Source organism: Corythoichthys intestinalis, chromosome 15 (assembly GCF_030265065.1).
Source record: "Corythoichthys intestinalis isolate RoL2023-P3 chromosome 15, ASM3026506v1, whole genome shotgun sequence".
NCBI lineage: Eukaryota > Metazoa > Chordata > Actinopteri > Syngnathiformes > Syngnathidae > Corythoichthys > Corythoichthys intestinalis.
Window position 1 is genome coordinate 35407385 of NC_080409.1, and position 14441 is coordinate 35421825.

Genomic DNA, 14441 nt, shown 5'->3' on the forward strand with positions numbered 1-14441 from the left:
CATGGTTGAAGTTTACCCATGTTAACAATTACAGGCCTCTCTAATATTTTCAAGTGGGAGAATTTGCACAATTAGTGGTTGACTAAATACTTATTTCCCCCACTATGTCTATATGTAAATATAGACATGTAGTGTATACGTAAATCATGGACCTATTTTTGGACAATACATTCGTCCTGCCCTTACGCTAAAATAGAGACATAAATGACTACATACTTTTCTATTGCGGTTTATTGAACCAAAATTGAGAAACCAGTGTAAAAGTCATCAAATACAGAGCGTCATTCTTCATGCTGTTTAATGAATAGAATGAGCACAAAGCCGAGTGCAGAATAGTGTTTGTCATTGAACATCAAGTGACACAACAGGTGGCAGCAGTAAATATGTAGAGCGCATGCCATCATCCCGGCAGGCTTCCGATGTCACTTCATCCTGACATCTATGAGCGTCATGTCGCCGTGCACATCCACGGCCGTGATGCTTTTTAGGTCGACCACTCGGTAGTTGTAGTCCAGTTGGTGTTGACCGTTGACGGTCACGCTGAAAGAGTCTGTTTCACACAAGATGACCAACTGAAGAACAAAAAAAAGCACGGTTGAGAAACATGACCGCTCAGACTTCCTATTAATTATGCTAATTTAGAATTTAAGGTTGAGATAATTCAAATTCTTTTTTTTTCATTTAACTCATTCAGACCTTTAACCCTTTTATAGAGCGAGTGGGTGATTCTCATGAAGGCTATACTTTACAGTAATGAAGGACATTTACCAAAGCTAATATGTACTATGATGACTCAGTTTTTTTTTTTCATCAACAGCTCCCTAACATTTTATTTGCAGTTCATTTATATTTTACTTTATCTAATTGATTCATGTCTAAGAGCATGTAACATTCCATTTTATGGTAATGATCACCGATGGTGGGGAAGTAGGCATATGTAAACAATCTCAAAAAAGGGCAAACAATCTTACCATATAGTCATCTTTTGCCTTGCCTTCTTTGTGGTGCATTATGGGTCAGAATAACATTATTTAGAAAAAAAAGAAAAAGAATAATGCCATGATTATGACGGGACCGTGAACACAGTTCAAAAATAATGAAGGGAATAGGTACCGTTCTCGCACACACCATATAATTGTTTGCATTAGTCTAACACATTCATCTAACTAAAGTTTAGGCAGACTTCACTCAATGCCCGTGATCACAGTAAAGTGAATCACCTTATCGGGGCTCCTGAGGGGGAGATGGAAAAATGGTACCGTTTCTCATAGGCACCGTCTAACTGTTTGCATTACTCGAACACACGTAATATAATAGATCAGGGAATAGTATCATTTCTCATATTTACTGTAGGACTGAACTACTCTAAACACACCTAATATAAAATAAACAGCACACCATAGTTTAACGAAAAGCAGAATAGATACACAATGCCATCTTCTCACAGAAGCCCAACGTGTGCGTCGCGAGCAAGATTGACGCACCAAACTCTCGCAATCAGTTCTGCAAGAACAAAGAGCAGCGCGCTTTGTCTCAAAACAAGTAGAACCAGCCCGGATAACAAAGTTGATAGCGGGCGCTTGGGACGTCAAGACCAGCGTGGGTCGCTGTGGCAACCACGTCCCATCCACGGACGAACCTAACCGCCCAAAACCGGCCACAGAGGAATGGTCCCGAAACAACACGCAGCCACACCTTCAGCCCAGCCTACTCCACCACGGACTTAAAAAACACTGGACACTGAGATAACTAGAGGTGGGAATCTTTGGGCACCTAACGATTCGATTACGATTACGATTCAGAGGCTCCGATTCGATTATAAATCGATTATTGATACTCCCCCTATCCCCCAGCTTTTAATATTTTGTACATTAGTTCCAAAATTGTTCAAAAATCCTCTCAGGCTAAACCAAACCAATATTTCAGTATCAAATTAACAGTAAAAAACAGTAAATAAAATACTCAAATCCCCATTGTGTATCAGCAGCTTTAAACTACATTCAATTTATTTAATGATGTGAATCAACCGTTAAAGTTGTTAAAATTTATTCCATAATTTCCCTTCTGTCTGCTTTCGACATATCAAAGTTTTAAAACTGCTTCATCATTTAAAGATAGATTGAAGTCAGGATTTTGCCGATTTAAGAGTATTTTACATAAAAAGTACATTAGGTTCGCTACAACAGAGCCTTCTAGAGAAGTCTACTGCTCTAAGATGGCGGCTATTTACTAACGCGGCACCTACTAAACGGCAAGACTGTCATTTTGCATCTAGACTCTTTACATTATCGAATGGCGCCTTCGTCTGATATTATGCATCTAGTTCTACATATATCTGATATCTCCCATAGCCGTATGTGGCCGTATGTTTGTATCAACTAGCAACTGGGCACTGTTTGAAGCAGCTGTCGGCCGCTGTCAGATGGTTATTGTTTTTTTATCTAACGGCATGAGTTGAACATGATATTTAATCTCGGTCCGCTCCTCACTGCGTCCCGAAGACCGCGCTGACTGTGTTTTAGTTCCGCTTTTACCTGGTATAATTCAATAATCGGAATTTGGATGTTTATGAATCGTTCTTGAATCTTCCACGGCCGAATCGCGAATAATCTAAGAATCGGAAATTTTGCACGCCTCTAGAGGTAACACAGATTTCGCTGCTCAGAATTATTTTCTATGTAGCCTTGTTTTGGATCCAGACTTGTTCCTCCGTCGTCTGTTTTTTTTGCCTTGTTTTTGACCATTGTCGACGAATAAATTGTCAACCTGTTTTCAGTGAGCCTTCTTCAAACTTTTGGAACATGGGGTCAGTACAAAGGGTTAACACAAGAGGTGAACGCGCGGAATTTCCGCCTTCCCGGTTGGCGCACAGGCTGCTGCTGTTTCCGTGCGGCTTGGCCGGGGAGGCAAATTCCAACAGTAATGAACCTGCACGCTTGGACACATGATTTTTCTTATTTTTTTTTTATACATAGTAAGAAACCATTATATCATATCAGCTAAACTATATAGTTTTAAACAAATTCATATTTTTTAGTGAAACAATGAGATCAAAGCGTTTCATGGAAGCATTACAGTAATGAATTTACGACTATAAAATCCGTTAAAAACCATACAAAATACTGTTTTGGTGAAGAATTGTGGACTGGGCCACATAATAGACATAACAATCTTTCAAGTAAAAATGAATTTTTCAGGTTTTTTGTGACTATATCCCGAACATCTTCAAAGACATAGTTTAGGTTAGCGTCATGAGAATCACCCAAGTGACTTATTTTTAGTAATTAATAATGAGACATTAGCAATTATGTGTATACGTATATGGCGGAAAACACAGAAAAGGCTGAAAAAGCAGTATATGCTCTTGCAGCCTTCTTCAAAATAAACTGCTGAATTTTAAGCCAAAACAACGGTTGTGTTTGATAGAACAATATGTCTATATGCTGCCATAGCAGTTTCATGGCGCATTAAGCCCACAAACTATTTTTAATTTGTCCATTTTACCCTGGAGACCCCCGTTTACAGACGTCGCGCAACTGCTTTGGTTTTAACCCAGCCATAAAACGAAGGTAATTAATTATATTTATTATTCAAAATGGCTTGTCATTTTTAGCTTAGAGTCATTAATTGATGTCTAATATTTTGTTTAAAAAAAACACTTAAAAAAATTATTCACTCGCACATTTTAAACTTTTAAACAAATTACATCACAATGAAAAAAATTGTGTTTGTAAATAAGTCACGGATATCTACCTCATAACTATTGCTTTATTGTATTTTTTTTTTGTTACTGTCGCATTTTCCCCGATAAATAATCGATCCAAACAAAGAAAAAAATAAATTAAAGGGGTAAATATATGAAAAAGAAGATCTCGACCACTCCTTGATGTCTGACATTTCGGCATCGTGACCCTAGTTATATTACCATGTTTCACCCATAAAATCTCCCAAAAAATCCAGCTGTGGCCATTCACATCTGTGCCTTGACACTTGGTGATAGATGCTATATGAAGTTTTTGGATCGAAAAGAGGTAAGTACACCATAATACCTCGTTAAAATCATGGCGTAATAATGCTCTCTGATGCTCTCACCTCCACTTAGGGTTTTGCTGTTTCAATTTTTAACCCTGGTCAAAATATTTCTTCCCACAGAAAATTTTGATTTTAAGCTTTCCAATGATGTATTACACATGCACATACTCTAGGACAATTTTGAAATTTGGCCAAATTGGGGGTCTCAGAGCGGAATTTCAAGTCACCTGAGTGTTTTCCACCATATACATATACAATATATTAGTGCTGCAAGGATTAATCGATGAACTCGAGTAATTCGATTAGAAAAAAGATTCAACTTAAATTTCGCAGCTTCGAGTATTCGTTTAATTAAAGTGGAGTTGTAATGGTTTGTTTTGAAAGTCTTTGCATTTAGTTTTATTGATTTGGGTGGATACACCTCCCTCTAGTGGCGACAGTGAATATGACATAACTCCTTTCACATGTCTGAATCCAGTTTCTCCCTGTTAAGACCAACATAGGCTAAGTTTTTGTTTGAGCTAATGTTTTTATTAATGCATTTGTAATTTAGTTTATAGGTATATTTAGCCGTCTTATTGTGGTGGTGTGGGGGGGGGGAGGTTGTGGGAATATGTGTTTGAACCATTTGTTAAGAGCTTTGTAAAAAAAAATGTTAGCATTTTATAGCATTTAAGCAAATGGACTTTTGCTATGTACAGTAAATTAGCCAATTGTTCTTTTGTTTACTTAGATCCTCTTTTTTTTTTTTTTTTATACTGTTTGAAGCTCAGGTATTTAAATTTTTTTATGTTCCTTATCCGATTAGCGATTACTCGATTATTTGAACTAACTAGTTCGATTAATCAACTACTAAAATAATCGATAGCTTATGTTGATCATTATTGAATTTTTATTTTATTTTTTAAAATATATAATATAAATAAATGTATAGTTTAATCAAATGTTATTAGAAAATAAAAGAAACACTGGTTTTAACCCAAGTAACATTCTAAAATTGATTGCTCAACCTCCAGAGTATTTAACTCATTGCATGCCATTGATGCCGATAAATGTCCAATTCATTCACGGCTGGGTGTGAATGATCAGGTTTTTCTACCATTGCCGCTAGACTTCAATCGTAGCCAATTAGTAAACAAGGAAGTGACTCGAAAATGCCCCAAAATTAAAAGAAAGCGACCGAAAATCTACCAGAAGTCAAAATGGATTGGACGTCTAGCACCATCATCAATTGCAGGCAAAAGAAAAATTATGTGAACTAGATTGACTTAAAATTTCAAGTTCAGCCAATGTTTTTTTTTTAAACAGTGTATGACTACTTATTTCGTGGTACTGGAGATAATAAAATCGAAAGACATAGTGATTCATGTGACCTCAAAGTATTGTCCAGGCGCGAAGGGGAACTGGCGATGCGACTCCTCCGTACCCCACACGCCGGCCAGCCTGGAGTTAGCCACGATCACGTTGACGTAGCCAAGCGAATTGAAACGAGGACCCAGGTGCAGCGCGGTGTCGCTCTTGTCGCTCACCAGGTTGACGGTTATGCTGCAACGACAAAGAGCAAATATGTCACCATGGTTACCGCCTCATTCATCCGGGATGCTGTCTAATACCGTTCCGGATCCTGGTTGACTCGCCCTCTGACCACGATGCTGCGACCCACTCTCAGTCCTCCGACCACCTCTCCTCTCTGACCGGTCTACAATTAAACCATGATCCAGATCGGGCCCTGAACTGACATGGTGCGGAATAAATGGTAATAATAACACCAATGAACTCACCTTGGTTGGTTTCATTTTGAGCTTGCGATAGACCAAGATGTCGTCATATGAACCTGATGGTAGATTCTCCGGGTCCGCGCAAGGTTCTACTTGCTGATTGAAAGAAAACGAGACACCTTGAATACCACCGTGAAATCATGCGTCTTCGAGTCCTCGTGCTCTTGGAAACGACCACTCACAAGCTTGACCTTTCCTGAAACCACCATCTTGTTGAAGGCTTCCAGCACCAGTTTCTCCTTGAAGTCCAATTCTTCAGTTCCTACGGCCTCCATCTGAAAGCCACAGCCATAGACTTCATAATCTATTGACCTGACACTTCGTCATTCTTTGCGTCACGCCTTATCATAGGGGGCCGAGCTTCATTTAGTAATAGCTTAAGACGGCATACACACGTCGGATTTCAGCTTGGATTTTTGAAGAACTACAAAAGCTGTACCGCATAAAAACAGGAAGGATTGTCTCAGGAGTGATTTGTTCAAGGATTCAAGGTAAATATATTTTTCGTACCATGCATGCATTTTGAAATGTTGTGGAAAAAAAATCAATGGGAGAATGGAAACCGCTACGGTATTGGCGTCATTCTGCGACATATATACGTAAAATAGATGCATAACTGTCCAATTTTTTTGCTCTTTTAACAAAGAATCGAGAGTTTTATGTCCATATCTATAAAGAATTCAGTGATTTAAGCATTTATTCACAAGAATTTTGAACGGAAAAAGCCATTGTGGCAGCCCCCTTATCATAACAGAGTTAACAGACTAGCATCATTCTTCGACAGATTTAAGTAAAGTAAATTCAAACTGCCCTTTTTTTTTGCTTTTAACCAAGAAAATACAGTTTTACGTCCATATCTATAAAGAATTCAGGGATTTAAGCATTTATTCACAAGAATTTCAATGTAAAAAGCTCTTTGCTCTGGACTTGTGGTAAGGCGGCACCACAGTGAACTTAAAGATGAGCCGCACGTTCGCAAAATTTACGTAAAATTATACTACCTGCACGCTTTCTTTTGCTTTTAACCAAGAATCAAGACTGTTTTACGTCCATATCTATAAAGAAGGGCTATCTCCTATGCATTTTATATTTATTTATTTAGATTTTATACTTGCAAGTCACACACAATTTTAACTTATCATTCACTGCATAGGGAAATGCTCCAAGGCATTGTCCAATATTCATTTATATGCAATATTCTATGTGCAATACTTACTCACCTGCAATATTCAAAGCCTTAACTGTTAAACTGCTGCTACTTTGCTCCGATTTTTTGCACTGCTTGAACATAGGGCTATCTAATACGCATTTTATATTTGTTTATTTAGATTTTATACTTGCAAGTCACTTTTGAGATTTTAATTTACCATGCACTGCAAAGGGAAATGCTCCAAGGCAAAGTCCAATATTCATTTATATGCAATATTCTATGTGCAATACTTATTCACCTGCAATATTCAAAGCTTAACTGTCAAACTGCAGCTACTTCCCTCCGATTATTTGCACTGCCTGAACATAGGGCTATCTCATACGCTTTTTATATTTATTTATTTAGATTTTATACCTGCAAGTCACTTTTGTGATTTTAACTTATCATGCTCTGCAAAGGGAAAAGCTCCACAATTTCATTGTACAACTGTATAATGACAATAAAGGGCTATTCGATTTTATACAAAGTTGTGATTGTATATATAATTTATCAGTAATCTATTGATATATTGATTCTGGATGCTTTCCTCAAGTATTAACTTTGTGATATAAAACTTGAGTGAAGAAAAATAAGTTGGTATTTTGGGCAAAAACTTAATACAGTATATACTGTATACAGTATGTTAAATATTGCTATTGATCATGAAAATATAGGTGATCATCTTTGCATTTGATGAATTTTGTGCATCTAGTGTAAAATCTGAGAATGTCATAGCCATTTTAAGTTTTGTTATTCTTATATAAAAAATAAATAATCAGGATTTTATTAGGGAACGACTTTGAATTTTTTGATACTGCTGCTAATTGGAGACTCATATATGCCTATGGTAGGTGTTGGCCTGTGTTGGTTTTAGGTCGGTAGCAGCTTTGGTTTTGGAAAATATTTGAATTTGAAGTTTTTGAAAATAGGCCCCCTACAAATCGGCCCCGTTTCCCGTGTCATGTCAAAAATAGGTTATGAAGTCTGTGCCACAACGTTTGTCATGACTGTCAAGGTTTTGACCACCAGGTGGGGTTGTGTGCATATGAAGCCTCAAGAATGAAAGTTTTTGTCATCACTAGATGGAAAATTCACTTCTCCAAGAGGTTCTTTACTGAACACGGCCACAACAATTCACGTATTAAACCACAAATTCCATATAAAAGAACTGGGAAAAGGCTTTGATAGTGTCTCTAAACTCATTACTGTACAAAAAGGCTGCCGTGATTAATTGACTGATCAACAACGTATCCATTATCAGATAAATTGACATATTTTGAGTTATTTTTTTTGTTTAAAAAGATTGTTGACCTAAAAATGGTCCAACCCTACTTTTTTTAAGCTAACTAATTATAGGTTTTCTCTTGAGTGCTCCTCCAATTTTTCAATTAAAAAAAAAACTTTTTTATCTTTATTTTAAATTGATAAATGTGAATCCTATTTAACATACATACACAGAACAAAAAAGTATGTTTTTAATGATTGATATTATAGTCATTTATTTAAAAAAAAAAAAAAAAAAAAAAAAAAAAACGATTCTCTTTATATATTTACGTTTTTTAACTTAAAAACTGGACTGGGACTGGGTGAAAAGCTATTTATCAGAAAGGGTACAATATGTTAAGATGGACGAGAACATATTTGGCACACTTCACATTCGCTGTGGTGTCCCTCAAGGGTCTGTGTTGGGACCAAAACTTTTCATTGTGTATATGAACGATATCTTCCACGTATCCAATGCATTAAAACTTATTTTATTTGCTGACGTCGCCAACATATTCTATAGTAGTGATAATTATAGCGAGCTAGTAACTACCGTGAATAAGGAACTAAAAGCCATAAAGAAGTGAATGGATATAAATAAATTATCCCTAAATTTTAAGAAAACAAAGGCAATATTATTTGGTAATCAAATAGCTAATTCTGAGTTGAAAATAATAATTGAAGGTCTACCAATTGAAAATGTAAATGAAGCTAAATTTCTCGGTGTTACAATTGATAACAAGCTGTCATGGAGACCCCATATCAGACACACGAAAAACAAAATCTCCAAATGTCTGTCAATCATAAATAAAGCAAAACAATACCTTGATGTAAATGCACTTTGGATTTTATACTGCACTTTGGTACTCCTATACTTTTCATATTGTGTCGAAGTATGGGGGAACGCTTACCAAAGTGCATTATATCCATTAGTTACATTACAGAAGCGAGCAATTCGGATTATACATTCAATTCCAATCATTCCCGATAATTTTTCCCGATCATATACATTTTGGCAATGCATAAAAAAAAAAAATGAATAAAACTCGGACGAATATATGCATTCAACATACAGTACATAAATACTATATTTGTTTATTATGACAATAAATCCTCAAGATGGCATTTACATTATTAACATTCTTTCTGTGAGAGGGATCCACGGATAGAAAGACTTGTAATTCTTAAAGGACAAATGTGACTTTGTATATTGTGACTAAATATTGCCATCTAGTGGATTTTTATGAGCTTTCAGCAAATGATAATTCAGCCATTTAACTTCTGCCCAAATGCATGATGGGAAGTGCAACCATGACTGTGCATAATGGTACCAATTGATATATCTTCTCAGCATTGGGGAAAAAAATAGGGTGTTAAGAAAAAGATTAACTAATACCTTTCTTCCCCACATTGCTTCCCACGATATTTCTGGTTGTTGAGAGAGGGATTGTAAGGCTTTAGCCAATTAAAAAAAGGCTTCAAAGGCTGCCAAAGTTCTCTCTACTCAAGTACGTTGCCTTTTAGTTCAATGTATGCGTAATACGGTGCCATTATAGATTGCACGCGACAATGCGTGAGTGGGTAGTGCAGCGCATGCGTTAATTGCGTTAAATATTTTAATGTTATTACCGCAGTTGACACGATAAATTTGACAGCCCTACTTTAAGCCAAAACTAAAGACTCTGGATGAGTGTAAGACATTTTGTCTGTAACGTAAAATACAATTAGAAAACGATTTAATAATAATAAAAAAAAATATATATATATATATATATATATATATATATATATATATATAAAATATAATGAAAAAAGCATGGCCGATATTTTTTTGCCGATTCCGATACTTTGAAAATGACGTGATCGGACAGTACAGTATCGTGGTTAGTACAGCTGTTGTAGGGAAGTGACTGCATTCCTATGGAATTTTTGGAGTGAAATGGGGGTGGGACACAAAAACGCTCGGCTTCTTGTGTTTTGTTATTATTTTTGTTACAATTATCATTAAGCATTAAGAAGAAAATGAATACAACTCGGACGAATATATACATTCAACATACAGTACATAAGTACTGTATTTGTTTATTATGACAATAAATCCTCAAGATGGCATTTACATTATTAACATTCTTTCTGTGAGAGGGATCCACAGATAGAAAGACTTGTAATTCTTAAAGGATAAATGTGACTTTGTATATTGTGACTAAATATTGCCATCTAGTGTATTTGTTGAGCTTTCAGTAAATGATACTGCAGCCGTTTAACTTCTGCCCAAATGCATGATGGGAAGTGCAACCATGACTGCGTAGGGGCACCAATTGATATATCTTCTCTGCGTTGGGAAAGAACATAGAGTGTTAAGAAAATTATCAATTACTACCTTTCTTCCCTACATTGCCTCCCACATTATTTTTAATTGCTGAGAGAGATATTGTAAGGCTTTAGCCACATAAAAAAATAGCTCTAAAGGCTGTCAAATTTCTCTCTACTCATTATACGCTGCCTTTTAGCACTATCTATAGGTAAAACGGCGTCTTTATAGATTGAACGCGACATGCGTGAGTGGGTCGTGCAGCGCATGCGTTAATTATTTAACGTGATTAATTTTAAAAAATTAATTACCGCCGTTAACGCAATAAATATGATAGCCCTACTTTAAGCCAAAACTATTCCGAATTAGTGTAAGACATTTTGTCTGTAACGTTAAAAACAATTAGAAAACGATTTAAATTAAAAAATATATATATACATATTAAAAAAAGGCATGTCCGATATTTTTTTGCTGATTCCGATACTTTGAAAATGACGTGATCGGACCCGATCGAGATGCCGATCGATCGGGACATATTTAATAATGATCAATGCAAAAAAAAAACAAAAAAAAAACTGTATTGACTTATACTAACTTTTATGTGTATTGGTTCAGCCTACACCGTTCAATTCAAACCTTTGCTTTCAAGCTTTTGAAAAGTTCCAGAAAAAATGTCAGGATTTTATGATCAAATTTAAATGACATTATTTGAACATAATTTATATTAACATATACAATAAATACAAGCGTGTTAATCATCTCTTAACTGTATATGAATGCAAAAAATAAACATTTGTCTTAAGACCACTTTGGTTTAAATAAAGAAATTAAATATAACTGAAAAAACTTCGTTGTCAGGGAATAACAAAAATAAATAAAAAGGGGGCCGTCCTTCAGGTAAAATACTACCACTTTTGTTCACAATAGGCCAAACTCAACAAAAAATGAAAGCTCCTGTGTGCTGATTTAAGACCACATAAATAAAAAATAAAATTGAGGAAATGGGGGTAAACCTCGGTTCACAACATTTCTCACACTTTTGAAAACACATACAGGAGGGCACTTCTCTCTGAGCAGCTTCTTACTCCAGTTTTGCAGGTTGGCAAGTTCACGCAGTTTAATATTATGCTAACTCTGATGCAGGTCGACATTCAGTGGCAAAATTTGTGGTGTGTTCCCCACTTCCACAACATTGTCGTCTTTTTACATTTCTTTTTTTTTTTTTTTTTTTAAACCTGTCCTGTTCAGTTGTTTGACACGGAGAATGGAAGTCTAAGTGCCCGGATAGTCTGAACAGTTTTAATGTTTCACATTGAGAGTCTGATATACTCCCTTTGTGATCATTCAACATACCTCATTTATTATGACAAAACAGCGAACAGGAAGGGGGAACAGAAGAAAAGAAACACAAGAGAAGAAAGGGAAGAAACACAAACAACAAGAAGAAATACATTAAACGCCTAACTACACTAACTACTAATATGTTGGTGCTATCGTCAGCTAAATGTATTTCCGGTTGACACCATGTGGGGGCCCTGTTGACCAGGGAAAGAGGGGGGAGAAGTGGGGGAGTCTATAAGCTAAGTGATAGAAAGGGGTAGAGTGTACACAAATCATCTCTGTGATTTAGAACCCAGTGATCGTGTGAATCCCTAGTGAGTGTAAGCCCGTTGGCGACCGACCCTACGCCGCCCCGTCACCAATCCCGACACCGGGACCCCCCGCCCGAGCGCGCCAAATAACATCCAGCCGCACGCGGGCACTGCTGGGCACGCAGCAGCCACGCAGACGAGCGCCGACACAGGCCCCGGGGGGGGGGGGGCGCAGCCCATCCCTCCTCCCGCTACCCAGCAAAGGAGCCCTCGTCCCCCCCCCCCCGAATACAGGGTGGTCCACTGGGCCACCCGCACGCCCATCTACCGACCCTCTTTTTACATTTCTTATAGTGGCTGCTGCTGGCTGGGGAAAAAAAAAAAAACTTCTATAATCACTAATAGCTCTAATGTGTGTGTGTGAGGGCGAGGGGGGGGGGCAATCAAGTCAATAGCCAATGAAATGTGCATTAAGGAGGGGGAAAAAAATGGACCGGCACATTCAGCAAATGAAAAAGTGTACATGTAAGTCTGAACATAATGAAAATAATTAATTAATAATTAACTTAATAATGGTGGGATCAATTCTATCCTTACAAAATATGGGAAGACAATCCATATTTCCTATATATCTGAAGTTATTATATGATGCAGTAAAGGTAGCTTAAAAGTTGGTGGGGAAAATTTGAGCATCCTGAAAAGTTATGTTGTTGTTATGTTGTTATGTCCCTACCGTCCCTATGCAACCTACGCCCTTGACGTCAGCGTACACTTTACAGTCTGACAAAAAGAAGGGGAAAAAAAAGAGTAGAGGACTGTCCCACCTGGAGGGATTTTGACTTCTTGGCCCCCGCGCACACAACGGGCTTCACTGGAAAACATCAATAAAAGACAAGAATTCAGTTCAGGTCCACCCCACTAAACCTCAACTAGACATATAATTTCTAAACATGACAATCAATTTTTTGAACGCATATTAGGCAAAAAATAAAATGAGAGGAAGAAATCCCACCACAACTCAGAAGTCCAGCTGACAGTAGAAAAAAGAGGAACGGTCTTGACATGATCTTTGGACTTGAAGTCACCTCGGATAACCCTTGAATTATGATGGTCTACACAGGAGAACAACCGACTGGAAGTCAATAGCAAAAAAGTGCGCGCTCACAAGAACGGGACAGGCACACCCATAAAAGCGGAAGATTCCCGAGTTAACCCTTTGTCTGCAACAAGAACTTGAAAAATGAACTAAAATATGGATGTTGCCACACTTTATGTCAAAGCAAACTTTTTTGTCCCTTCCATTTGAACTGTTAAGTACTGAAACCAAGGGCATAGGTTTTGTCTTAATATTGGTAGGGAAGATATAACAACATAGCCTGGATGTACACTTTTTGCTGGGGATGGGACAATAACAAGACCACACAGATTGGGTGAACCGGGGTCAGAGTTACATTTGTCACAAATAGGAATTTTTAATTGATAGGCTAAATCAGGGGTCCCCAAACTTTTTCCTGTGAGGGCCACATAACTTTTCCCTTCTCTGATGAGGGGCCGGGGTCAGTTTGCAACAGAAAAGGTGTGACGATTGCAGGAGTGCCTAAATGTAAACATTTATTGTTTTTCAGAAAGCCACAATCAAATAACCCTTTCTGGATTCTTGACGGAACAAAAGCAAATAAAATTAAAATAATAATAATAACAATATAATACAATATAATATATAGGGCTGTCAAAATTATCGTGTTAACGGGCGGTAATTAATTTTTAAAAAATTAATCACGTTAAAATATTTGACGCATTTAACACACATGCCCCGCTCAAACAGATTAAAATGACAGCACAGTGTCATCTGCACTTGTTACTTGTGTTTTTGGGTGTTTTGTCGCCCTCTGCTGGCGCTTGGGTGCGACTGATTTTATGGGTTTCAGCACCATTGTGTAATTATTGACATCAACAATGGCGAGCTACTAGTTTATTTTTGATTGAAAGTTTTACAAATTTTATTAAAACGAAAACATTAAGAGGGGTTTTAATATACAATTTCTATAACTTGTACTAACATTTATCTTTTAAGAACTACAAGTCTTTCTATCCATGGATCGCTTTATCAGTTAATAATGTTATTGCTATCTTGTTGATTTATTGTTATAATAAACAAATACAGTACTAATGTACTGTATGTTGAATGTATATATCCGTCTTCTGTCTTATCTTTCCATTCCAACAATAATTTACAGAAAAATATGGCATATTTTATAGATGGTTTGAATTACGAT

General features: G+C 36.9%; 1 protein-coding gene across 1 annotated transcript; it reads right to left on the reverse strand.

Annotated features, from left to right (window-relative positions):
- Positions 1-231: 231 nt before the first annotated feature.
- LOC130930799 (galectin-8-like) lies at positions 232-13319 on the reverse strand. The gene is made up of 7 exons (XM_057858950.1): positions 13178-13319; positions 12990-13036; positions 5993-6085; positions 5814-5906; positions 5646-5731; positions 5406-5577; positions 232-572 (listed from the first exon to the last, which is right to left on the reverse strand). The coding sequence occupies exons 1-7, from the start codon at positions 13227-13229 to the stop codon at positions 423-425; spliced, it is 693 nt and encodes a 230-aa protein (XP_057714933.1). The 5' UTR covers positions 13230-13319; the 3' UTR covers positions 232-422.
- Positions 13320-14441: the final 1122 nt, after the last annotated feature.